General features: G+C 42.0%; 1 protein-coding gene across 4 annotated transcripts in view; it reads right to left on the bottom strand.

The window, feature by feature from the left end:
- Positions 1-20,346: 20,346 nt before the first annotated feature.
- The window catches only part of LIMCH1 (LIM and calponin homology domains 1), a 174,905-nt gene continuing 169,033 nt past the window's right edge, over positions 20,347-26,218 (bottom strand). For all 4 annotated transcript variants that reach the window (XM_058023743.1, XM_058023742.1, XM_058023741.1 and 1 more), the window contains 2 exons: positions 25,787-25,889; positions 20,347-23,402 (listed from right to left, as the gene is read on the bottom strand). In XM_058023743.1, the coding sequence (XP_057879726.1) occupies positions 23,377-23,402; positions 25,787-25,889 (129 nt within the window). In that variant the 3' untranslated portion in view covers positions 20,347-23,376. The remainder of the gene's footprint in view (positions 23,403-25,786; positions 25,890-26,218) is intronic.

Genomic DNA, 26,218 nt, shown 5'->3' on the forward strand with positions numbered 1-26,218 from the left:
GCCGGCGCCCCGCCGGGTTCAGCTCTGACCCGGCGGCCGCTGCCGCTTCCTGTACCGCGGATCCGGTCCCTGCAGGGCCCGCGCTCCTCACGGAGGGCGGCCTGTATTTATTATTAATTAATTATTATTAATTATTATTATTACACGGTCTACGCAGTTTTTAGGCATCTCCGTTAGGGTTTTCTAATTTTATTTTACAAGGCACAAACTATAGCTCTTAGTTGAATGTCGCCAGGTATGCTTTCTCTTTTCCGTGTCTTTCTACAACTGTGTTCTGTGACTCAACTGTATAGTGTTAATATCAGTACAGACTTGTCTAGTTGACCGTATAAATAATGTTTTCCCTTCTCGTAGTCTCTATGGCGTGTCTTTATGGAGAAATAAGGTTCTCACGGGTTCGATTCCCTTTGCGTTTAGAGAGACCAGGTTCAGGCAATTATATATATTTTTATTATTGGTTGCATGTCGTCTCATTTTTTTTCTTTTCCCTACCTGTTGGAATATGTTCGTGAGCATAATGGTCATAAATTATGTTCAGGGTTTCCAGATTTATTTATATGTGGTTAAAATGAATGCTTCTATTTAAAAGGGGAAATATTTCTACATGTGCATATAGTTTTCCAAGAGTGTACCATTAATTGATTGTTGATAATAAAAGCCAAAAGCAAACATAGTTACGGTGCTCTTATGACTTCTTGTTAGGGCTTTATTTGGGGGGGAGGTCTCGGGGTTATTTCTGAGAGAGATCCAAGGCTTATGTCGCAGAACCTGAACTGTGTCATCAAGAAAAGATTTGCTCAGTAGCATCCATCTCCGTTACCATCAGGAAGACTATAACTGCCCGTTCCATCATTACTGTCTAATTGTGCCCTTATTAATTATTTGCAAACGGGCTGACTGGGGGGAGAAGATGTGTCAGATTTGACCTTTTGTCACTACCTCGGAACCTGGAGATGGGAGATGGACAATATTACGGGATATCCATTAAAAGGAGAACAAACAGGGCAAAACCCACAGGCTGCAGAGAGCCTTCGCCAGCCCTTAGAGCAGCACTCCTGCTGCTGCATCCTCTGCCCACAGCGAGGGCAGGGAGCGGGGCGGCCGCGGGCTCGGCTCCCCCCGGGCCGGCAGCTCCGCCCGGCGGCCTCGCACAGCGGCCCCGGGCTGCGTTCAGCAACCGGCAGCGGGACCGGGCAGCGGCACCGGGCAGCGGGACCAGCAGCGGGACCGGGCAGCGGGACCAGCAGCGGGACCAGCAGCGGCACCGGGCAGCGGGACCAGCAGCGGCACCGGGCAGCGGGACCAGCAGCGGGACCAGCAGCGGGAGCAGCAGCGGGACCAGCAGCGGCACCGGGCAGCGGGACCAGCAGCGGGAGCAGCAGCGGGACCAGCAGCACCCGGCCCGGCCCTGCCGCCCGCGGTCCCGCCCGGCCGTTCTCCCGCAGCCGGGGCCGATGTGCCGGGGCCCACGGGGTGGCTGAAGGCGCCCGGCGCTGCCAAGGGGAGCGGGCAGCTCCAGCTCTGTCGGAACGGAATCGCCCAGGCAAGGACAGGTCCCTCCCCGAGAGCAGGCGGGCTCGCCATCTCGGTGCCCCCTGCCAGGGCAGCGCTTGGAGCCAGGCACCCCCGGGGTCGCTGCAAGGGCGTCGGGGCGATGAACTCCGTCTGACTCTGGCACAGTCTGTGGAAAAAAAAAAAAAAAAAAAAAAAGGAAAAAAAAATGTCGGTTTGGCAGAGAAGCAAACTTTGCAAGGGCCTTGTCATCTGCAGTGTGCAACATCTGCATGGCTGGGGAGCTGGGGAGAGCACGATTAAAAATGTGGCAAATGGAGCCAGGGCTGTTTAGCTAATAAAGTACTTGAAACATTAGGTTTAAAATGCTACAATAAATTATGCAGTGCGTTTTATGGAGGAAAACAACTAGAATGCATTTTTAAATATGTGCTTTGTTTTATTGTGGGCAGATTTTGCCATTTTACTTTTTCTTCCAGAGGTGATTCCATGATCTAAGAATATCTTTGTTAAAAGTAAATGGACTGCCTCTAGGAATTACCCAGCTGTGGAGAGCCAAGCAGTTCTGCTAATAGTGGTCTACATGGAAAGGTTTTCTGGCTGGAGAAGCTGCAGTGCTCAATCTGCTTTACCAAGGCTGAATTGACCCCTGAGCTTTTAGAGAAGGTCAGACCTGTATTACCAGTAAAGCAACCAACCAGCCAAGGGTGATTTACAGATATCTCTCCTGGACAGGCCTTGCTGTGTGAAGATGGTGAGGTTAGATTTTATGGCATGCAGTTGTGCATTGAAATCAACAAGGGATAACAACACACTACTATTTTTTGGGCAAGGTCACTATTTTGCCTGCTAAAACTTGGGCTTTATTTCCAATACAGAGGCTTTAGCTTCTAGAGTGGACCTAGCTGCCTACCTGCTAGACCTCTCTTTTCTCACACTGTAAAGTGGTTTGCATTTTGGTCTCTCTTCTTCCTGGTAAGTTAAACAGACTGTGTTCTTTATGTCTCTCACAATCCCTAAGGCTCAAACATCTACAGATTTTCCAGATACAGAACCACTCTCTCCTGTTTCTGAAGATGCCTTGCAGAAGGGATGCTAGGATAGTACCAAACAGTGCAGTGTCTCTCTCAATAATGGTTCATACAGAGCTAAAATCACCTCTGTATTTCAGACCACCATTTTCCACTTAGGTATTTAAACTTATCATTAGTCCTTTTTGGAGACTTCTGTTCTGTCACTGACACATAAGTCTTTTCCCAAGCCACTGCTTTCCATATTCTGGTCTCCCCCAGAGCAAGGGGAGCCACGGGAGGCCTGAGGCATATTGCACTCCCATCTGTAAGGGCCAGTGGGCCCATGGCAGATCAATTGGAATGGTTAATTCATCAACCTTCATGACTGTTCAGTCAGGTAGAAATGGATGGTTTGAAAATATACAAAGTTTACTTCTCCTGCCTGTCTGAAAAGGCAGGAGCTTGAAAAAGGAGTATCAGTTAAATCAATAACCTAAGGATTGCTGCTAGAGGAAGGCCAAGGGGCACCCAGCAGGAGCCCAGGCAGGAAGAGGATGCCAAAAGGCTGCTTGCCAGTGGTACCAGTCAGGGCTGAACGGGAAAGATGGTCCTTAACACTGAGATGTTCTCTGAGGCTCACAAAGCAAGGAAGTCTGGACAAAAGGACCTGAGAAGCCAAAAGATGCTCCAGTAAAGAAGTGAATATAGGGGCTTTTATTTTTCTTGGGTTTACCCCCTCACATTGTTCAAATAAATGATAATTCATTATACAATCCAACTCAAATTCAACATGATCATATTGCATTTTGAAGAGTTTGGAGGTAAATTCACATTATATGTTTGGAACAATTTGAGTATTTCATTGTTTGCTCTTTTAAATACCAAGAGCTAGAATTCAAGTCTAATGTTGAATTTGGCTCTTGCACACACTTTCACTTCTTTCCAATTTGAGCAGAAAAATTAATTCCTGATTGCTGTTTGAATCTCTTTGATGGATACATAATGATGCAAATATTAATTTTGCTACTAAGGAATACGAGGCCAGCAAACAGGAAAATTACAATTAGTACAAACAATCCCTTTCAATGATAAGCAAATGTGTCTAAATTGTTTAATCTTTATATATTTGCACTTATTCAATAGAGTTATCAAAGTGTTACCGACCAATGGGAAAAGCAGATATCATGATAAGTGCCAGTGGTCCATCAGAATATATTTTTAAACACTCGTTTCCTCCCACCTTTTTTTGACACCATTGAGTGTCCCTGGCAGGAATCCTCTGAATGAGGCTGACCCCAGCCAAGGCTGTCAGCTTACTGCTGTGGTCTGAGGCATGGGCTCTTTCTCAAGTCAAAATCTGGGGTTTCTTTACATGGAAAGCATCGCCACTGTACAGAGGGGGAATGGGACACAAAAATCACTGTTAATTCTTAGACACCTATGAAACTAGTACCTGTCAGTACCTCTCAATGCACATTTGGCACGAATATTAAGAGTCAAAAAACATTAATGTACAGATTACCTTCATTATCAGTAAAGCAGATCAGCTCTGTGAAGCCTATATATCAATGGGAGGTGAACCTTTCTATTTCTGCCACCAATTTTATTTGTTCTTTTACAACTGCTATGAAATAAACTGGTGGCTTCAACTAGGATGCTACTATAATCTGAAAATTAAAGATTTTAAATCTGAATATTTCCATCTTAGAAAAACACCTTTGTCCCTTGTGCTTCACACAACAGCTCATCATGTAGGCCAAGGAATGATTTGAGAGGAAAACCATTTTCTTGATTTGTGGGAAATTCATCCAGAAACAGCTCAAGAAATTTTAGTCATGAAAATAAAGCTCATGCTTTCATATTTTAGGATGAAAATTTCCTTCAGAGAGAGGAAATGCTCTTTTGGGCTGATCCTTGTCATGACTATCGTATCAACAGGAAATAAAAATATTTGCAATTAAAAAGAAGTATTATTATTAATATAAACATATATAAATTAAAATCAGTATTATTTCATACTAGTATGACTAGTATGCCTTCTTATTCCCATTTCTTTCTGAAAAAGAGGTAGTAAGGGAATTCCAGTGGTATCTCTTGCTGCTTCAAAGAGTGTTTAAATTGCTTTTGGAGTTTATCAACAGTATTAGATAAAAGTTCGAGTGGACTTGGGAAGTACAAGTGAGCAAAACTCTGCTTTCCAGCAGTCTGAAATCTGATGTCAGCACCAAGGCCTCTATCATCAGGCTTAACACATGGATGGGGTTTTCAGAAACATTCACCTGAGTATTGTTTCACAGAAAGATGTCTATAGAAATAGAATCAATATATTAATTTCTCCTAAGAGGAAAGCCTATCCAGGGAAGAAAGCACACATTTTAGGAATTTCTGTGGTTATTCATTACAGAAAAGAAGTGGAGGCTGTGAAACCTGTGGCTAAGAGAACTGGTCATTGGCATGGACATGGCATTCAGGAAAGTTTAGGTTGCTCCTTTCAGAGGCATGCATCACCCAGAGCACCCAGATGGAGCTTGGAGGCTCAATGCCTTTGAAAGTTAATTCACTTCTTGAGACCTCTGAGAGAGTGCCTGCAGCAGCTCCTGTCCAAGGACACAGCCACAAACACCTGTGCTTTCAGGGCAGGTAAAACCCCATGTATGGTTTGGAGGGCAGAGGATGGGGGCTCATTCACCTCAGCCATGGCAGGGAGCGGGAGCCCCATCCCATCCCACCCCATCCCACCCCATCCCACCCCATCCCATCCCACCCCATCCCATCCCATCCCATCCCATCCCACCCCATCCCACTCCATCCCACCCCATCCCATCCCATCCCATCCCATCCCATCCCATCCCATCCCATCCCATCCCATCCCATCCCATCCCATCCCATCCCATCCCATCCCATCCCATCCCATCCCATCCCATCCCATCCCATCCCATCCCATCCCATCCCACCCCATCCCATCCCATCCCATCCCATCCCATCCCATCCCATCCCATCCCATCCCATCCCATCCCATCCCATCCCAGCCCAGCCCCAGCTGGCTGCCCTGTCCCAGCTCATTGCCTTTTCCCCTGGTGACAAGGGAGCTGAAGCTGAGCTACCTGCAGCCAGCTGTGGCACCCAGCAGTTACTGACATTCTGGGCTCATTTCCAACAGGAGCCAGGAATAATCCACTCCCTCCTCCTGCTTCTCTGTGAGTAACCATGGACAGGCTGGGTTGGGCTCAGCCCTGGCCTGCTTTCCTTCTGTCAGGCTCTGTGCAGCTTTCTGCCACTGTGGCTTCCTGGGGCTTGCAGGACTCTATTCCAGAAAAGCAAGAAAGAATTCAGCTTCTGTGCGTCCTTGTGTGTTTGTCTCAGCTTTGCAGATGGGGAGCAGCAGCAGAGTTGCTACAAGGTGGAAATTTTCATTTTCAATGAGGTTTATCACAACTGTGTTAGTGGAGTTCAATGCAATGTACAGTTACAGAGATACATTCCATAGGCTGTCACAAGCTGCAGGTTATTCTGACTTTTTTTTTTTCAATTTAAAGAGTCTGACATTACAGTTTGAAATAATCTCAAATCAGTGTTGTCAGGAGAATTCAGAAGCTCTTACTTCTGTCTTTATTTCACAATATCAAACTGTTTCTAGAAAGAGCTACCAAAATATTTGTGCTCTATTATCTTTAAAAAGGTTACCAAAAGGTGTGAACTCTGAAAAGAAGCAGTTCAGGAATCTCCATAGATAATATTGCAAAAAAATGCTGCTACAACTAGCATGCCAATATCTGAGGAACTCACTTTAATGGCAAAGTTGTACACCTTATTTAAAGACTGCGTCTCAATTTTTAATACCAAAATCTCCTTACATCTGGAAGAAGAGGTAGTTAAAACTCTATCTGCTGCTACTGCCTGCGCTTGTAAAGCATTATGTGACAGCCTATCTTAGAACAGGGATGCTTTGAACATCCAAATCTAATTATCACTGGGACTATCTCTATGGAGACAAAAAGTTAGATAAACATGGTGTGGGTGGTTTTGTCCTGCTACAGGAAAGGAGGATGCTCTAGATGGACATCTAAGCCCTTCACTCCCATCACAATCAATTCCCACTGGGGGTGTAGCACTCCTGAAGTATTTCTGGCCTGAGTCACTGATTATCAAACCTGGTGCCACTCACAGGAAAGGGGTAAGAAGGATCAAGGGCACATATCATCTCCACAGAAAAGTGGAGAAGTTATTTGAATTAATAATTTGTATTACTCAGTGCTGTACTATATAATACTAAGTATGAATACTAAAACACTGGAGAAATCAGACCAGTCCCTTCAGGTTTTTACTGATGTAATCTCACCTCTCAATAACTGCATCACTTGATTTCCTTCCTAAACTGGTTAGGAGAAAAGAAGTAGGATAACACATAACAGTGTGATTAATTGATTCCTGACTTAGCTTAGAACCAGAAAAAGGGGACACACCCAGTCACTAGATAGTCAAGCTGAGACTCATTGCCACAAGATTGGGTTGATGTGAGGATTTTAACTGAATTCTGAAAAAACATGAGCTCTTAAGTAAGAATATCTGGGTGGTACAGCTTCAGTTAATAAAATATTCTGAAAGATTTCTGACATAAACCCACCCATTTCAGGGTGAAAGCCAATCTCCACTTATTGACGGTGAGACCTTTGACAAAAATTTTTTACCAACAAATTTCTTGAGTGTTCTTCTCAATCAGCTGTTGCTGTTCAAATCTAGAAATGGACTTATGAACAGTAGATCCAAGTCTTAGGCTGTACTCCACTCCTTATTTCAATATTCTAATAGCAAGTTGCAATGTGCCCTCCCAGCTTTCCCTCATTTACATGTCTTTGTTGTTTTGTTTGGTAATAGTCCCTGTTATATTCACAGGGTCAACTTCAGTCCTGGCCACAGTACATTCCACAGCTGAAGTCAAATAAATCTTCCAAAGTGATTAATTTTTCCTATTATTGCTGATTACTTTCACTGATCAATACTTTCACTGGTGTATACCACTAATACATTTAAATGTCAATGTGGGAATCAATTAACCTCAATTATTTCTTTTCAAAGATCATGACATTTTGTTGTTGTTGAAATTTTAGGATATATATACACAAACTTATGGCTACATTTGTCTTTAAGATTGTCCAGAATGATATGTACAAAACTTCATAAGTATAAAATGTTTTTAAAGAATTCTTACAAAATATTTAAAAGAAATAAAAATGAAAATATTGAAACACATAAAAAATAGGCATATTAAACCCTCTGTAAATTCTAAACCCGGTCATATGTGAATTCTGAATAAAAAGGGGTTTCTCTAACCAATGAAAAATATTAATGATACAATAGAAGATTCAATTGTATAACTGTGTGGTGTAATTCTCTATGATTTATAAAAGGCAAAATTCAGATATGCTATACAATAAATTATCATTATGGGCGACTACACTTTGGTCTAATAGAATCCCATTATTTAGAAATGGAAAAAGAAACCCCATTAGATTATAGGCTTAATTCCCTGCCAGTGCTGAGGTTGCTGCTCTTTCACTCTCAGGCTTGTCTGTGTGAAAGCTGCTGGTACAGCTGAAGAATCTTCTTGAGCAGGTAGATATACAGAAAGGTGAGAGGAGCACTCCCATGAAGGAACAAAAATAGCTGCAGTGGGTAAATCATCTTAATCAATAGTTTTAAAGAAGAAAAATCTGTTAAGATCTGGAGGGCAAGTACCCCAAAATGGCAACACACACCAGTATTGACACTATATGAGGATTAAGGGTCAGCAGAACCAAAGACACAATAGTGCTTTGAAATGAAAGTCGTCCTAGCACAGCATGAAGAGCCTTGGTACATACCTGAATGCCTGATATTTTTCTGGACCTACAGCTGTTGAGAAGTTTCAGCAAATACAGGTTTCAATGGAAGCTATTCAGCATATTTTTAATAATAAAACCACACATTGGGAATCACTTAGTTTTATCCTGAAGCTGAAACGAAATAGGAGAAGAAAAGCTCTCTTATAGGCATTTAATTGGGGTAGCAGGGAAGAGAGATAGATATAACATTAATTCCCCCAAATCCCCCAGCAAAATTATACCTGTTGTGGGCAGAACAGGTGGGAGACCTTTGAAGACTCTCCTTTCTGAGTCCTCAGGCAGAAGAGAAGGTAAGGGGGAGATGTGCTGCTGTGTGTCTCTAGGGGACTCTGATCCCACTGAAACTCAGCTGTGCCAAAACCTCTCCATGGCCTGCAAGTGCAGGCTCAGAAACTCCTCTGTGTGTCTCTTTTGCATTTCCCAGATCAGTTTAGGTTCTGTGATAAATTCCCAGTGATAAATTAGCCACCAGGGATGTGTTTTCTGAAGAGGGTCCTTCGGCACCGCAGTTTCAGGCAGAGGAGAACTCAGATTTCAGCTGGGAGTGTCCTGTCCCATCCAGGAGGGATTCATGTGTCCCAGATTTTCTGCACAGAGGTAGAAGGTGAGACATGTGTCTTTAGAGGTGTGTTGGATTTTTCTTGCAAGGGAGAGGTGCACTAGAAATGCAATTTATTCTCTTCCATAGTAACTATTTCCTCTGTTGCAGCAAGAACAGTCTCCATTCACCCACAAACGGCAGCAGGGCTCCAGGGGGTTGTCCAGCAGTGCATCAAACCTGCTTTTACATGTCACTTGTTTGCTCATTGAGGCTATGAATTGTCCCCAAACAGTTTTTCTTCATGGAAGCCATTCTGTTCTCTTTTCCATGAGCGCCTGGATCCCCCTTTCCCCCAGGAGCCAATCTGCCTCGCAGTTTAGGGGGTTGCAATGACAGGTGTCAAATGCCCAGGTGCTGCTATCGCTGCCAGCTCTGTGCTGCTGACAAAACCACCACCTCATGCTTCAAGGAGCTGTGGAAGAAAAATTCACTTTTAGCAGAAAGACTTTTATTTGTGGATCATTGAAAGGGATTTGTGACTTTAACAAACTGGGTATTAACCATGCTGCTGGCTGTTGAGCAAAGATATTAAAATTATTGCTAACTATCAGTGGCAAAGCTGTTGAGAAATAAGTTTTCTGTTACTGTGTCAGGAGGCACAAATTGCTTACTCACTTGTGTCATTGAGTGAGACTAACGTTAGTTATAAAAGCATATCAGATACAACTCATCAGTGCAGCTCTATGAGGATACAGTATTTCAAAGCTCACACCAATTTCATGCTCCAAGAAAATAACTTCAAAATGTATTCTTCTATTTAGCTGCCAGAGTGTATTTTTAAATTTTGAGTAGTTGACTCACTAGCGTACAATTCAAACAAATGACATATCATTGATGGAAAACTGATGGAGAAGAAGATTTGAACAATAATACAGAACAGATAAGCCATTAGCTTCTTCCAGGATCCAATGATGAGCTCTGCAGGATCATTAAGGCTAGAGCCATAATTAAAACTCATTCTGAGTCATTCTGTTGCTGCAGAAAACATTAACAAAAAGGGAACCTCTGGCAACCTCTAAGCAAGGGAGGACTAGGATGAGACTGGTGTCTGACATAAGTAGGACTGAAAGATTTTTGAAATATAAAGCTGTAAAAAAAACTTGGTATTTTATTACTATTTTATTTAACAAGATACTGTTTGGAAGCATAATCACAGCTGAATAAAGACTTGAACATGTTTTTCCACCTTGTGTCACTTGTGGGAAGGCCAATATTCAATTATGGAAAATGTGTTATATTATTCTATTTATTCCATGCTTAAATTACTCAACTGTTTCAACCACACTCTTTCATCCTGTTGCTTTATGTAGTTGATATATGTCATCTCTGTATTTCACCTCCTCTTGAGGAAGACACTGACAGATGGCTTTTTGCATTGGTTTCTTTTTTCCAGTAGAGAAAAAGATTTTGTGATGCATGAAGTGAGAGCCCCATTCCATGTGGCCAGTTTGTTCAGTCCATCTCAGAAGCTCATGTGAAGTGAGAAGACTTGCTGGGTCTGTGCTGCCAGAAGGAAACCATTAGGAATATTCATTGCCATCCTGGGCCCCTTTAGAATTACAGGCACAATTGCTTTTAACCATTCCAATTTAGAAAGAACAGGCACCCATGCAGAGGTGTTCCCAGCTGCAGGTGCATTGCTGTTTAAGCAATCCCAACCACAGCCCTCAAAGCAGGTGGCCTCCTCTCTGGCCACCCCACCATTTTCAGGAAACAACTCAGCTTCTACTGGTAGAACACTATACATAGACTCAATAGAGCTGGTTCTTGGTTTTGTCCAGTTGTTCAGAGTTTTGCCTTCAAATTTTCTGGGTTCTGTCCAAAATTTCATTCTAAATTGCCTTCCCAATGGCTTATCTCTGTGAAACATCTTCATGTACAGTATTATGTAAATTTTACTGCAGTGGCCAGAGTTGAGAAAAACATTCAGTTCTTAACAATTTTTTTTCTGTGTTTCGCCAAATCAAATATTTGACTGATCAACAGCATCTGTTAACATGCTAATAACTGGATAAATAAACCTAATGCGGGCTAAACATACTCTGTAATCCAAAGTACTCCTGAAGGACTTTCTGTTATCTTTAAAAGTGACCAGGGGGAGCATGAGGGAAAACAAACATGAAATGAGCCCACCTAATGGAATGGTCCCTGCTCTACGATACACTTTTAAAAGTTTATATTAATTTTTTAATATTTTGATGAAAATATATGTTTAGTTTCATTCTACTTGAAATAATTCAACTGGTAATCCTTTTTCAGAAAGCAAATTATTGTTGCTGCCTCACAGCTCAAATTATTACCCAAAGTAATAAGCTTGGCAAAAAAGCCCATTATTTCAATTCTTGAATAAGGACTCCGTTCACATGTCTAATGCCTTGTGTAAGAGAATTAGCAGAAACTCATCTCAGTGTGGTTTCAAAAGAGGAAACTAAGCAGACAGCCTTGTTAATTTAGCATATAGACTTGGAATAAAGTACAACATCCATCATCTCTTGAAATTCAATTAAAAATTGGTCTTGTGTCCAAGGAGAAGGAGCCAATTTTCTGCTAGAAGCAGAGTCTTGGAAGATCACTAAAACCCTTAATGGTTCTTTCATTGTGGGAGCCAATATGAAAGAAAAACCAGTTTGGGAGTTCAAATTACCCCTCACATTAAATGCTACAACATGTGCAATGTTCAGTTTGGGCCTGCTGCTGTTGATGCAATGCTTTCTGTCACCCTGCACACACAGGGAATTCCAGCTGTGTGTCTCTCCTGGTCCTTAAAACCTCCCCATGTGCCACTGGATGCTGCAGCAATGCTGAGGAGGCTTTTGCATGCAGGGTGAAACACCGTCCTTACCATATGTCATGTACAGTTCTCATTCCCTCACAGTAGGCTTCTATGTGTGATAAAAAGATGCTTGCAAACACACTGAGATTTAATATCTGGGGAAAGGGAAGCCTGAAAATATGTTAACAAGATTTTCAGCATTAAACACAATTTTGTTTCAGATTTCAGCTGTTAAACATCTTAATTTGTTTTGCTTTTTACTCCAGTAACATAATGCTAATACACTCTGACAGCTTGTGACTCCACGCCGAGGAGGCTTCACAAACCAATCTCTTTACTTGAAATTTGATTTACAAAGTGCCTTAGTCCTTTAGCTGTGTGGCAGCAGTCACCCTCACAACATTTGCTATGACTTAAAGTAGGAGCAGGATCTGGGCAGTTTTTCCTTGTTTGTTTATTTTGTCCTAGTGAAGGATTCACCGAGATGAAAGAATCCTTTTAACTATTTAATGTTCTCATCCATCAATAAACTCAGTCCAGAAAATACTGCCATGCAATGACTGGCTAGGTCCAAAGGAAAAGGTGGATTTTTTTGTTTTGAAACATATATTAAACTTCCAGTGCAGGTAGCATCTGTGCAGTTTATTTTTACAATATTTGTTTTGATGAGCTGTATATTTGGATGAGCTGACCTAACAGTTAAGGCACAAATATTTTGGATTCCATGTTCACCTTCCAGCCCAACCTAGCTTTGGCTACTCCCTTCCAGCAGGAAGCTCAGGTTACTTTCCAGGTGCTTATCGTGCATACAGCTGCAGGTGACTGCTGAGCCAGCAGGAACACTTGCTTAGCTTCCAGCCAGCCCCAGCCTTGTGTGGGCCATCATTTTCCTGGGAAATCAGGTTTTTGACATGTGAGGAGTACGTGGAGTGGCACATCATATCACAAATCCCTGCAGAACAAGCAACAAAACCAATGGATGGCCACAAACATCTGCTCTCAGAGGAGGTCCCCAGGCTGCTGCCTGCCCTTGGCAGGGTCAGTCTGCCACATGCATGGGCTTGTGTGGAGCATGTCCTGTCACATCCCAGCCACATGCATGGACTTGGATGGAGCATGTCCTGTCACATCCCAGCCACACGCATGGGTTTGTGTGGAGCATGTCCTGTCACATCCCAGCCACACGCATGGACTTGTGTGGAGCATGTCCTGTCACATCCCAGCCACATGCATGGACTTGTGTGGAGCATGTCCTGTCACATCCCAGCCACATGCATGGACTTGTGTGGAGCATGTCCTGTCACATCCCAGCCACATGCATGGACTTGTGTGGAGCATGTCCTGTCACATCCCAGCCACATGCATGGGCTTGTGTGGAGCATGTCCTGTCACATCCCAGCCACATGCATGGGCTTGTGTGGAGCATGTCCTGTCACATCCCAGCCTCCTGGCAGGTATCTTACATAGCAACCACCTCCAGAAAATGAGCACCATGTGGAGTATTCCTTTAAATAATTTTATAATTAACTGGAGAAGATAATCTGGCACCAAAACTTAGGGAAAAACCTTTTCTTCATCTCTCCTCCAGCATATAAATCTTTAGATTTTATTTTTACAATTGTTTTATTAAGATACAAATATCTGTTATTCTCCAGGCAGAAGGCTGTGAGAACAGCAGTGTGGTTGTTTCCATCTCTCCTTCCCCATAGATGAGGCATATGAAGCCAAGGTAGCATAATTCAGCTGAGAAATCAATCTTGTAAAGAAGGCCAGAGAACAAACCACAGTTCCTGCCCAACTGTGGCAGGCATCACTCACAAAAACAGTCTGCTTACAGCTTTTAAATCAGCTTTCTTCCAGAAAAGGAACATTTTTGCCATCTTTTCTCTCAAGAGGGCGTTTCCCCAAAGGGCTCAGTCTGCCGCCCTCAGCTCTGCCAGCCCCAGCCCCAGCAGCAGCAGCAGCGATGCCCGGCAATGCCGCCCGGTCCGGCCCCGCCGCTGCTGCTGGGCTCTGCTGTGGGCACGGCAAACCCCGCCGTGTGCCCAGACAGACCGGCTCCACACTGATGGGCTTCTCACTCCGGTGATTTTTGCTGCAGGACTCAGATAGTCTGGTCAATCTGAACTCCACAGTCACTATGCTGCAGTCACAGTAGCAGGTAAATGCATGGAAAACGGTTTGGTTTGGTTTTCCTTGGTGTTTCAAGCACATTTGTTGTCAGGTTGTAGGCTAAATCAAATTCACTAGTGAAGACATACTTTCTCTGCACAAATTGAATGGATCTGTGACCCAGGTATCCTTTTATAAATATAGGTAAATAGTGTTTTTCTGTCTCACAGTGTTTTAAAATCTGATTCAACTAACAACTGAAAAGGGTTTTGCTGTTTTCTGGTGATGATAAGCTTCAAAACCCTTGAAAACCAAGGTTAGGTACCCATGCTTTCACATAAGAATAGTGGCTCTGTACCTGACTTGGGGCCTGATAATGATATCTCTATGTATCTGCAAGTGTGCATCAGGTATCCTTGAAAATCCAGCTGTTTTCAAGCCTCTGACATTTTGTACTCATGCATTGTGGCACTCAAAATTGTTCAAAATCTAGTCCAAGTTATTTTATATTACTGCAATAATAAGTAAGTAATTGATATTTGTATTTAAGCTTCAGCTCAGTACTGTCAAAAGAGACGCATATTGTGTTAAAACTGTAAATAAATAAAAATGGTATTTATTCCTTGAAGAAAAGTGCTGTGGCAGCCTGTAGAGAGACAGGTCTTCTTACATATGCCTTGCTAGCCACAAGGTTTTTAATAAAAAGTCTCAGTGCAGCATCTTTGCCACAGCTGGGCTGCTCCAACCACCTTCATAGCACCCATTTCTGCTAGAGCACTCCCCAGCAGGCAGGGCTGCCCTGTTTGCAGGAGTCTCTCCAAAATCCATCAAGCAGCAACATTGGTTATTTTACAGCCCTTCGTTCTGACTGCACATGTGCAGGAAGCAGCTGGGAAATGCTGTGTTGATCAACTGAAGAAGAATTTCTTGCTTAAAAAAATTGAAATCCCCAGCATCTGAGGGAAAAACTTGAAGCTGTCTGTAGCAGATGCACAGCAAAGGTGCAGAGAGAGCAGCAAGCCCTGAGCCCAGCGGGGCTAAGCTGGGTGGGCAGCTGTGCTGAGCTGGTACAGCCAAAAGAGCCTCCTGGCAAGCTGGGATGTGCCATGGGGGCACAGCTGGATTTAACTGGTGTGCAGAACAAGGCTGAGAAGCTGCTTATGTCCTAGGCTGAGAACTAGAGGGAAGAAGTGCCACAACTCCATCATTTACCTTTTGAGAGTTTGATCCTCGTGGAAGTAGTTTTCCCAAGACAGATACACAGGTCCTGAAGTTAGGATGCATGCCTCTTCTGCATCCAATGATTTATTCATCTTTTCATCTTACCTTGCCTATATCTGGTGGGAATTAGAATTGATCGCTTTTTTCATCAAAGTTTACCAAGTACAATGTAAGTCCTCAGCTCCTAGGGTAACAACACACAAGTGTTATTGTCAGTTATTGTTATTTTCAGCGTGTGCAAACAGCCACATGCTTGAAGAGCCTTGATGCAGTAACAAGAAACATCTACCTGTTTAATTGTATTCACGCTGTAAGCAGATTTTAAGCATTCAAGATAGAGATATCGACAAAACCAAGTATCAAGTGATTATATTTCATCACAAACTGTTTATTTGAATGAACATCTTGTTCAGTTATTTAACTACTAACACACATCCCCATGTGAAAAAACAGCTCTGAAGATATTGTATCACCTACATCAACTTGAAGAAAAGCAATGACTGTGGATGTCCCTGTACATAATCATGCAGGCTTCTTTCTGGATATAAACCCAACTGCATGGGTGGCTTGCAGCTTGTGCAAATGAAAAGTTTGCTCCTTCCCCTTCATCTCCCATAATGAAAAGAATCACTGCAAAGGCAGTGCCACCACCTGAGCTCCTTGGAGTTTGGTTTTTCTAAAAGTTTATCCGAAGTCCATCGCCGTAAAAGATGATTTAACAAGGCACACCTTGCAATGAACTACAAGCACAATCCTTTTCTGTATAAAATGGAGTGCATGGAGTGCCTGTGATGATTTTGACTCACCACTGTGCATTGCCACCAGGTGGGATACAATGGCCCTGGTGTTGCAGAATATTGTGGTGGATGGGCTGCCACCACAGGCAGAAAAGTCAGCTGTCATTTTTTTGGAAAGGTGCTTTTAAGTTTTCATTACCAAACCACATGTAATTACACTTCACTTCACTGGACAGTATCATCCAGTCAAGTGAAATATTATTTTAGTCAGAGGAGAAAAACCTTAAAATTGCCTCTTTGCTAATGACAGAAGGATATAAAAATACCAATTAACATTCCAGGAGAAATATAAGAAGAAAGTTATCAGAAAAAAATTGCAAGAAATAAAGACCTCTATTTTTCTAAAAAGATTCTAGGAAAATGCAGTTGTTTTTCAACAAGGTAAACACGGCTGATTCTACAGCAAAATCTTCCTGTGACGTTCCACATTGCTGTGGGCAAAAGCACATTAGTCACTGCTTTTGAAAGAGATAATGGCTTTTCAACTGCTGAGTGCCCCCGTGTATCTGTGACAAATGCTCCGAGAGATAACAGCTTTGGCAGAAGCAAAGTGCAGGGGATGAGAGGTCAGGATGGTTGATTTGCCTCTGCCACTAATTGCCAGCATTGCCATCGTCACACAGATGCACACTGGACATGTAGGTGGCATTGCAACAGAAATGGTTGGAAGTGGGTTTGTGAGGGTGCAAGTTTATTTTAAAAATTCAGCTTCAGTCCACTGGAACAATTTGTAATTTTATCAGTTAGTGGCATAGATCCCCTCTTAATGTCATCCTACCTGTTATAAAATAACAACAAGATACAATATGCATTTAGGAGCATGAGTAAGGTGTGTGTTAACTGGCTTATTTTTTACATAGAGTGCTGTTCTTCTATCCATCCCTTTTAAACCCAGCTGAAGACCTGTGAATACTTAGAAGACAGAATGCATGTCATATGTCTATCTAACACTGTTGTCTTCACATTTAGCCTGTCTAAAGCCTAACTGGGACATGGCTGGGCACAGAGGGTTTGCAGGGGCCATGTCTGGTTCAGCGCAGGGCTTTCCCTCTCCAGACTCTGTAAGCAGTGTCTTCCACTCCCCAGAGACCATGGCAAACCATGACCACTTCCCTCTGCCCAAGAATGATAAACCCATGGAATCAGGAAGGGCACAAAAAGCATCAAATATGAGCCAAGCCAAATGTTTTCCAGAAAACCTCCAGAACATCAGTTCATGAAACAGTTCAGAGAGCTTCACCCTCAGGCTGGAAATTATCTGAGTGTTATCATTGCGTACCACTCAGGAAAAACTTTAAGACCTCCATAATTGCACAAAGTCCAACACAGAAAGCTCATGCTGCAACCCAGTCTACTTCAATACATTAGTATTAATTAATGCACCACACAGATGCCAAATCACTCACTGGAATTCACTTTCCCTAAGAAAAGTTTGCAATTAGATTTTAAAAAACCCTACATTTCACACCTTTTGGAAAAATAGCCACTTTGTTCTCACCTGGCAATGTTTAGATGTGGTCCCAGGAAGGTGAATTTGGAGGTGACATCCTCAATTTAAATGACAGGGGCATATTGTTATATTGAGGATTATTGTGAGTTTTGAGCTGTGCACACTCACAAAGTTCTACAAACCAAAGACAACCAAAGAGCATGTGGCCACTGAAAGAAAGGGACAGCCATTGCAAACCCCCAAGTCCATGCCCCTGGAACAGCAGTTCCAGCATTACTACAATAAGTTTCCAGAGATGTGGATAGCATGGTTCTGTTTCTGTGCTTGTAATTGGAGTGGTTTTGTCTATAATCAGATATAAAAGATAAAAGGAAATTTTGAAATCTTACTTTCTTTTCCCATTTGATAAATTCTGTTATTTCAAGGAAAGATTTGCAGTTTGGTTAGTTTTGATTTAGTTTCTAGACCCATGACTGGCTTCTGCAGGTTTTAACCAGCAGGTCATCTGCTTTGGAAAAAAAAAATACATCTGTGAGCTATGGATGTGGCATTAGCTAAGAGAATTTACAGTGCATCAGGTGCAGGGAAGCAGATGGACTCTATGGATGAGTGAACAGTGACTTATAAGATTATCTTGAATAATGGAGGGGTTTTTTTCCTCAATTACTTAAAACCCCATATGCTTTGGGGTTTACCTAGCTTCACTAGTTACTCTGGCAGAGTATGAGGCATTCCACAAGACCTATGGAGCAGCAGCTCCCTCTTGCATGTTAAACTCATGGTACATTTTATAAAAAACCTGAACTAGAAAATAGGCAACCCCAACAATCCTCAAATGCCAACCCCCCACTGTACTGTAGGAAGAGTCACATCCTGTCCTGTACCTTCTATCTCTTTTTTTGGGCTCTTATTACTTGAAAAACTTGAGCAGCTTCCAGTTTAGTCATTTCCCCTTATCAGGAAATTCAGATGAAATTACATTCCTACCGGAGGCTTTTAAAACTCTATAGGAGACCTGTTTGCCTTTACAGGAGATTTATTTTACTGACATTTTTGTTTTCCCATCCAAGTAGTGGTCATCTGCTCATTTTGAGTGTTCACAACCCTTTCTGAATTTCACTGCAGATGTGTCTCTGTCATCTTGTCATTTTGTCATCTTGTCATTTTGTTCCCCCGTTTCCCAACCTGGTGAAGGGCAGGCTTCCACTCTGCACATTTTATTGAGTAACTACTTGACCATCCTCCCATTACTAGGAAGGGCACCCATCAAGACCCATACCTAAAGCTAATTTTCTGAACAAAGTGGTAGTTGCTTGCTTTTAACTATGCTCCAGAAGAGTTCACTGGATCATGACCAATACTCACAAGGTAAGCAAGCTACTGATGTTCCTCACTGTGCCTAGAGCCTCCTGCAGCTACCAGCACCTGCCTGTGCCCATTGATGGCCTCTGCACCAAAACACTGGCAAAGGAGAGAAAATAAATGAGAAAACAAAGTGGGCTGGATGGAGGAAACTGAGCACTTGTCCCAACTGTCTATGATGAGGGATAGGAGAGGGATGGGGGCATCACACCTGGCCAGGATGTAGAGGAGGCACAGAGCTCTCCTGGGGAGCCACACACACATCCCTCTTCGTGTGGGGCATCCTCTGCTCTGATGTTTGAACCTCAGCTGTAACAGCCCACTCATCTCTCCCTTCATCTCCTATTTCTCCCATACACCCTCAGCTTCAACCCACTGCTCAACAAGCTCAACATCCCCTCTCCCAGGCATGCCAAGGCCCTGTGAGCCCCGTGGTTTCCCTCAGGGCCCTCCAGGCAGCCTTTGCTACCTGCAGGTGAAGGTTCTGGGGAGGTAACCCGGTGACACAACTCCCCATTTACAAGGTATTCAAAATTATTTTGTCTGGTGAATGCACCCCCAACGATTCCCTTTTAGGACCATAAATGACTGTGCAGGTCACATTCACTAGAAAATAGTAATAATAATAACAATAATACAAAAATCGTACGAGGATTGCCACCATTTTCCCCGGCTGATAGGGGTCACAAACAGAGTTTGTCTGTGTGCCAAGCAGCCTTGGTGCAGAGTTGCTGGAGCAGAAACAGCAGCCTGACTGCCTCCAAATCCAGCCTCAGAGCAGCCTCCAGTGGCAGCGAGCAGCTCCCGCAGACAGGGCCCCGGTGGCACTGCCGGGAATGCCAGCGTGCCTCTGCCACCAGAGAGAGTGCTGGCCCGCATGGACACGCTGGAATAGTGCATGGCCAGCACCCCTGCCTTTGGGGAACCAGGATAAAAATGAATGAAAGAATGAATGAATGAATGAATGAATGAATGAATGAATGAATGAATGAATGAATGAATGAAAAATTAACTTGTCTGTACATCCCCATGACTCATCTGACAGCCGAGATGTTCTACTGGCACAAACTCAAACTTGTCATCCACTTACGACCCAATAGAAAAAGGGGCAGTTATTAGTTTAAAATTTTCTGTGAACTTTCTGCTGGTGACTGGACAAGTTTTACCCTTGTTGCAATTCAAGACTTAGTGAGACACCTCAGTAAATGCAAAACTAAGCACAAACTCCAGGATCTTTGCTACGTGGAAATGGAATTAAGCACGTATTTAGTACTGCCATATACAAAGTGCTTTGTTGGGTGAAGGTCTGAACCACAGTCGACCAATACTGATGAAAGATCTGAGGACTTTAGGTTAGCCTCTTCACAGAAAGCCTTTTCTGTTCATCTTTTACACCAGGCACACATGCTCTCGTGAATAGAGGGCTACAGCTTTCAGTGGCAATCCACAGTGCATTTTGCCATCTCAGCCATGTCTTTTTTATTGTCTCATCTCATACACTAAGTTCTGGGAAACATAGTTTGGCTCAGCCAAGCTCAACCAAGCAGAAGCCTCTATTCTGCAATCCAGGTTCATGCAATAGAAGTTAGTTAGAATAAGTAAAATCAACACCACCAAAGGTAATCAACATTTTATTTATAAACATACATTTACTATAAAAGCTGTTGAGTTTTAGACAAGTTTTCCTAATTTCCAGAGGCATTTTAGAATAAATAAAATAAAGGGAAGATTAGCATAATTGGTATTCAACATTAGCCCCAGCTGGGAGAGCAATCCTTGTCCCTGAATGGACATGCAGATAAGGATGGTTCCCCTCTGGTTCACCAACCTTTACGACATTCACTGAAAACTACAGATGTACTGCATCAATAACACTACATAGCAAGAGTAAGGAAAAAATACACCATGAAAATGGGCTTGTAAAATACAGATGGGTTATGACACCTGTTCAGGTTCTCTGAAGTAGTAAGAGGCTAAATAAATTCCAAAACATCTAAAACCCATTACATATATTGTACTTGCTTAGTAATAATAAATCACTTTTTGCAACAAATACATTTACATTGGAGTTCAAATGTGGGAAAGCATTGTTTTTTTATGTGCTCAAAGTTCCTGACTAGAAATGTATAATCTTAATGTGTTTAAACTGGAAAAAAAAAAAAAAAAAAGAAAAAAAAATCTTAGCCTGAATGAATTTGCCATGTAAGATTCCAGAGGGAATATAAAATCAAACATAAGAAGTTGGCAAGTATGATTTGGAAAACTGTTGGAAATTATTCTGTGCTGGTGAGTAGATGTTCATTAGCGGAAAAAAATCGTCATTGTTGAGCGCTGCTTCATTTCGCTTTGAGTACAATCAACTTAGCTAAAGCATGCATACACAAAACTATCTGATAGACACTGGGAGCAATTCCTAAGTGGCTCCAGAGACCCAGTGATGTGTCTGCAGTGTGATGCAATATCCCTCCCCCCTCTTTCATGCACTTTATCCCAACCATGCTCCTAAGCCCTTTGGGCACTTACCCCTACATGAATGAGAAGCGGACCTGACCTCTGAGACACCAACCTTTGATACACTTGGGGACTGATTTGCACATCTAACTCTATCACTTGGGTGCAGCAGCGCTAGAGACCCATACCAAATAGATGCACAAGCATGCACAGTCTCATTTAAAAATTAGGTTCAGACATTATATATTTACATATCCTTAATGCAGCGTAGGGAGTTAAACAGATGTACCACATCAGGTACGAAATCTGCTTCTTGAATTTCCATGTTACACGTTCTTTGTGGGAAAATGTTTTAACAACCACAAGCAGAGAGTAAGCATCCTGGTTATCAAAACCTTTTGACAGTAAATCATGTAGGTGGTTGATCAAAATATAGGATATCACTTTTAGTTCCAAAACATTTGTCTGATTTATTTAATTTTTACTTAAAAATATTCCCCAGGTGAAGTCCAAGAAGGACTTCAGCTTGTTGGATTTATTGCATCCATAAGTCATTGCTGACTGTGTGCAACAGCTTTGCATTTTCTAAGGCACAATATTGAGGAAGTCACATGTAACTTTCCAGCAGATAGTCACAATGTCCTCCAATGACATCACATGGGTGTGTTTGATAACACATAGTTTTGCATGGTTATGCAACTCACATGCAAGCAACTGTCTAGCATTTCAATAAATAATTGCTATCTAGAGAACAACTCAGAATTATTGCTTCCCTAAGAACCACTTCATTTCTATTTACCAACACATCAAAAGATGACAGATATGCACATAGATAAAAGAAATCTCTATTCATTTAGTTTTATAGTGGTTTTAAGGCAGAAAAAGGTTTTTTCCCTCCATTTGAAGATATTTCCAGTAACTGTTTACCAAAAAGTGTTAGGATATTTTACAGTTGCAATACATTCCCTAACTTTGTCTGTGTATTGTAGATATCTGCTGAACCCTCTGCTTCAATGAGCTGCTGGATCACATGCTTAATCAAAGAGCACAAAGGAAAACTGTCCCAAACACAGGCAAGGTAGTTTTTCTGCCTGTGGCTCCAGCCTCCTCCCTGCCCATCTTCCACACTCCTGGGTTTTGCTGACTATTTTTGGATAGTGGATGGAGGAACACAGGCTCAAGGATGTCTAATTCTCCACCCTGGGGGGGTTACCCAAACCACATGTGTTTCTCTGCATGAGATTTCAACCAAGTGTAATGTTTGCAAGTGAATGAGCAGATGTCCAGCCCATTCAAATCAATTGGCAAGTCCCATGACAAAGAGAAAAGCTTCACCACAGCATCAAGCTCAGCTCAGAGACTCACAGCTCCACTCGGCTGCTCTTCCCCACATCACCTTCCAGCGAGTTTAATGACAACACAGGCTGCTGGGCTTATTAAGAAGGATTGCTCCTGATGGGAATTTTCCCATTGTTAATGGTATGCAGTCTTTAGGTTTAATGAAGAAATCTTTATTTCAGAGAATATTGAGCTATAGTCATGAACATTACTTGAGGTACACAAACAAAAATTCCTATGACTAAAGGTGCAATAATTTATTTGTTTAACTTCTACCCTCCATTGAAGGTAATATTAACAAAAAATGCTTCAGAAGTACAGGATGTATTATCAAACTAGTCTCTGTATAAAAAATGTTATAGCTTCAGTTATAACAGAGAAGTCGTGCTGTGATGTTTAGTTTTCCAAATGCACTGATTAGATACTATCTCAAAATTACTTCTCAGCTCAAGTTGGCATATTCTATAAAGGTTCTGTAAACTTAAACTTTTTAATTGCTAGAAATATTAAAACAAAACAGCTTTATTGCATGTTTATTCTCTTATTACTTTCAAAAGAACAAGGTAACAGACTGGGTATCATAAGCATACCTTAAAGGTGGTTTTGTTGGTTTTTTTTTTTTTTATAGTACTCAGGCTTTGCCTTCCCAAACATGGTCATACATATTTTGCAAATTTCTTAAGGAAGCAAAAACCAACATATTGCATTTCAAAGGAGCAGGTGCAGCTTTTTTGTGAGTTTTTAAAAACGAGATGAGAGCCATCATGTCCATGGATTCAAGCTTTTACAAGTGATTGTCTGGAGGCAGCCGATACATATGAGAAGAGAGTTCCTTCTTGAAATTTATTAGGACTGAAAGTCATGTCACAATGTAGTTGGCTGTCCAGCAGCTAGACAAAACAAAACCAAAACAAGTAATTGGTTACAAATTTCAACAAATATAGACTTTTCTGTACATGACCTCTACAATTCAATAAAATGTATCTGGCGCTTTATATATTTGTGCCCTGTCTTTTCTTTCTCCTGCAAAGCTGGGGAGGGGGCAGTAACTATGACAAAGATTCAGCATAATTCCAGTGGAAATACATTTTCCTTGCCATGTGTTGAATGCATTCTGCATGAAGTTTTATCTTATTTTACGCCCAAAGTACTTGTGTGTATATTTATTTAAGGCTCTGCAGCCTTTGACTTTGACTCTCATCAACCTGTGACCACTCCCTGTGTTTGACATTGAATACAGAATTTCCTTCCTCGTGAGGTTTCATTGTACAGAAACAACCTACTGATAAAAGCCCCATCCACTTTTATCTGAAAACCAGAAATATTTTGGACCCTGAACTACTACATAATCCTTAATGCTTCTCTAGTTGTCTTTTTTGATGATTTATTTCTAAACAGAATTGTCCATTTTTTCAGATAAGCTTCTGGGAGTCAAAATATTTCATCAAATGTCCATAACTGTCTCCAAACAATACTGACTGACCCTAGGTTAGTCAGAGACTGTCACTTCTGCCCACTGCTGCACAGGTCTCATGGGGGCAGGAAGGCACAAACCATGCAATCAAACAACTGATTTGACATTTTGCAGCATTATTCCCAGAACTGAAAGGCAAAACACTGACATTGCACCAGTTTATTCTTAATTTCAGGTGGGCAGTGCATCAAATTTTAGCTAAAAAATAGCAACTAGCAATATTTACAGTTCTATCCAAAGCATACAGTTCTATCCTTTCAATTGTCAACAACAGTTACTGCAGCTTAAATTCAACTGACTGGATTTTGAGATTTTGCATGACCAGTGGACACAGCAGAGGAAATTTGTTGTAAAAATTAAAACCCCCATGCCATTATTATTCTTCAGTAGCCATGCATTTTCTCAAAACCTATTTCCTCTGTCATGGACTTGGTTACCATTCTGCTGGGCATGTAGAAATGCAAAACATTGTTACATGAAACACTGCACACAGGTCTCTAATGCATTTTCTAGTAACACTGCTGTAGAAGTTATAATGGATAGAGTGATTTCTACAGCATATAAGCTGATAATTTTTGAGCCTTTATCTATCCTCAAGGGACCTAGATTTTCATTTAAGCAAAAAGGACTAAGAAGAAAAGGAAATGATAACTTTTATACCTTCCTCTCTTTTTTTTGTAATGCTGGACGAGTAAATCTGCATTTTAAGGGTCAGGACCTCAACCACATGAGGAAGATTTATAGTATCAAGCCCTATAGGGAAGGGAAAAAGCTATTTCTAAATATTTCAGGTTAAATAAATAATAAAAAGTTGATAACATTTCTTAGCAGAATTTAAGAAAAAAAATCACCAAAAAATCCAGTTATACAATAGCACCCTCTAGCTCTGCTGATGGAGAAGTATCTCATTCCTGAAGCACCAGAGCAAATGTACCCATTTTTCTTCTGGCAGAGGTAGGGAGGTACTTTTCCTACTCCTGAATTTCTACAGCCAGTACTTTTGAGAGAGGGCAAGGGAAATAGTAAGCAAAAAGAGCTCTAGATGTCCACTTATCAGTTGGAACTGTAGGCAGTGAATATCCCAAAAAATATTTAACAGGAAGAAAATTAATCCTATTGTTTTGCATCTTACTGTTTCCACAAGATGGAAACCAGCATGATCACTGACCATCACTGGTGACATTGGGGCAAATCTGAAATGTTCTTATAATTTAGTACCAGTCACTGAAATCCAGGACTTGGAAAGACATTTAGGTGACCCGCTCTAAGGCAGCAAAATCACAAAGTTTTCTTTCTGACATGCAATTGTTGGGCTCATTCTTCAAAATGTATGGCAAGAACATATCTGGGGATACCACCACAGAGTTGTGTGGTATGAGTTTCAGAACGTTCTTAATATTTCACATAACCATTTTGTCCGCAAAAGGAGGCCTAGAGATTTAAAAAAGATGGGAACTTCTCCAAACACGACCCAGGGTCCTAGATGAAGTAGAATTATCTACATTGTCTCATGTGACGTGAGAGATCCAAGCCTCTGGGTCATGCAAAATCTGTGCATAGTATAGGAGTTCATGTTTATGCACAGAAACAACCTTTGAGTCTAATAGTGCTCGACAGAGATCCTCTGGGAAAATGTAATGGGCTTGGAAATCTTTTCTGATCAGAGAAAATCATTGAAATGGTGTGGGAAGGCTCCTCTTCCCATGGTGAAGATACACCTGAGTGTCAGAGCTGGACAAAGCCAGCAGTTAAATCATGGCCAGAGCATTCCCTGTGGGAGCTGCCAGGCTCGGTACTCACTCCTGGATCGGATGTAGCAATCGTTGCAGTTCAGAAGGCCATTTCTGATCCTGACATCCGTGCCACTCGCTGCATCTCCCAGCTGGCCCTTGCAAACCCCACACTGTCAGGTGAAGAACACAGAAAGTAAGAGAGACCATGCCCTGCTATTTGTCACAACTCTTCCCAAATTTTTACTTTTGTTCAAGTAGTTCTTGGAACGGTGAGAAAAATATCCGCCTAGAAGCCAGCCCATACTCCTGGGGAACACTGCAAACCAGTAAGAGGGTTTCTGTAGAGTCAGAAGTGTTTAGGACTGGATTTCAGCAGCCTCTGCTTACACAGAAATAAAGCCTACTTCTTATATTGGACATCTGACTTTGAGGCTGCATTCTGAAGGCAGCTAAGTTGTGATGGATGAAGTTTAAAGAGGCCAGAGATTTAGTCTGGGTA

Source organism: Melospiza georgiana, chromosome 5, assembly GCF_028018845.1.
Source record: "Melospiza georgiana isolate bMelGeo1 chromosome 5, bMelGeo1.pri, whole genome shotgun sequence".
Classification (NCBI taxonomy): domain Eukaryota; kingdom Metazoa; phylum Chordata; class Aves; order Passeriformes; family Passerellidae; genus Melospiza; species Melospiza georgiana.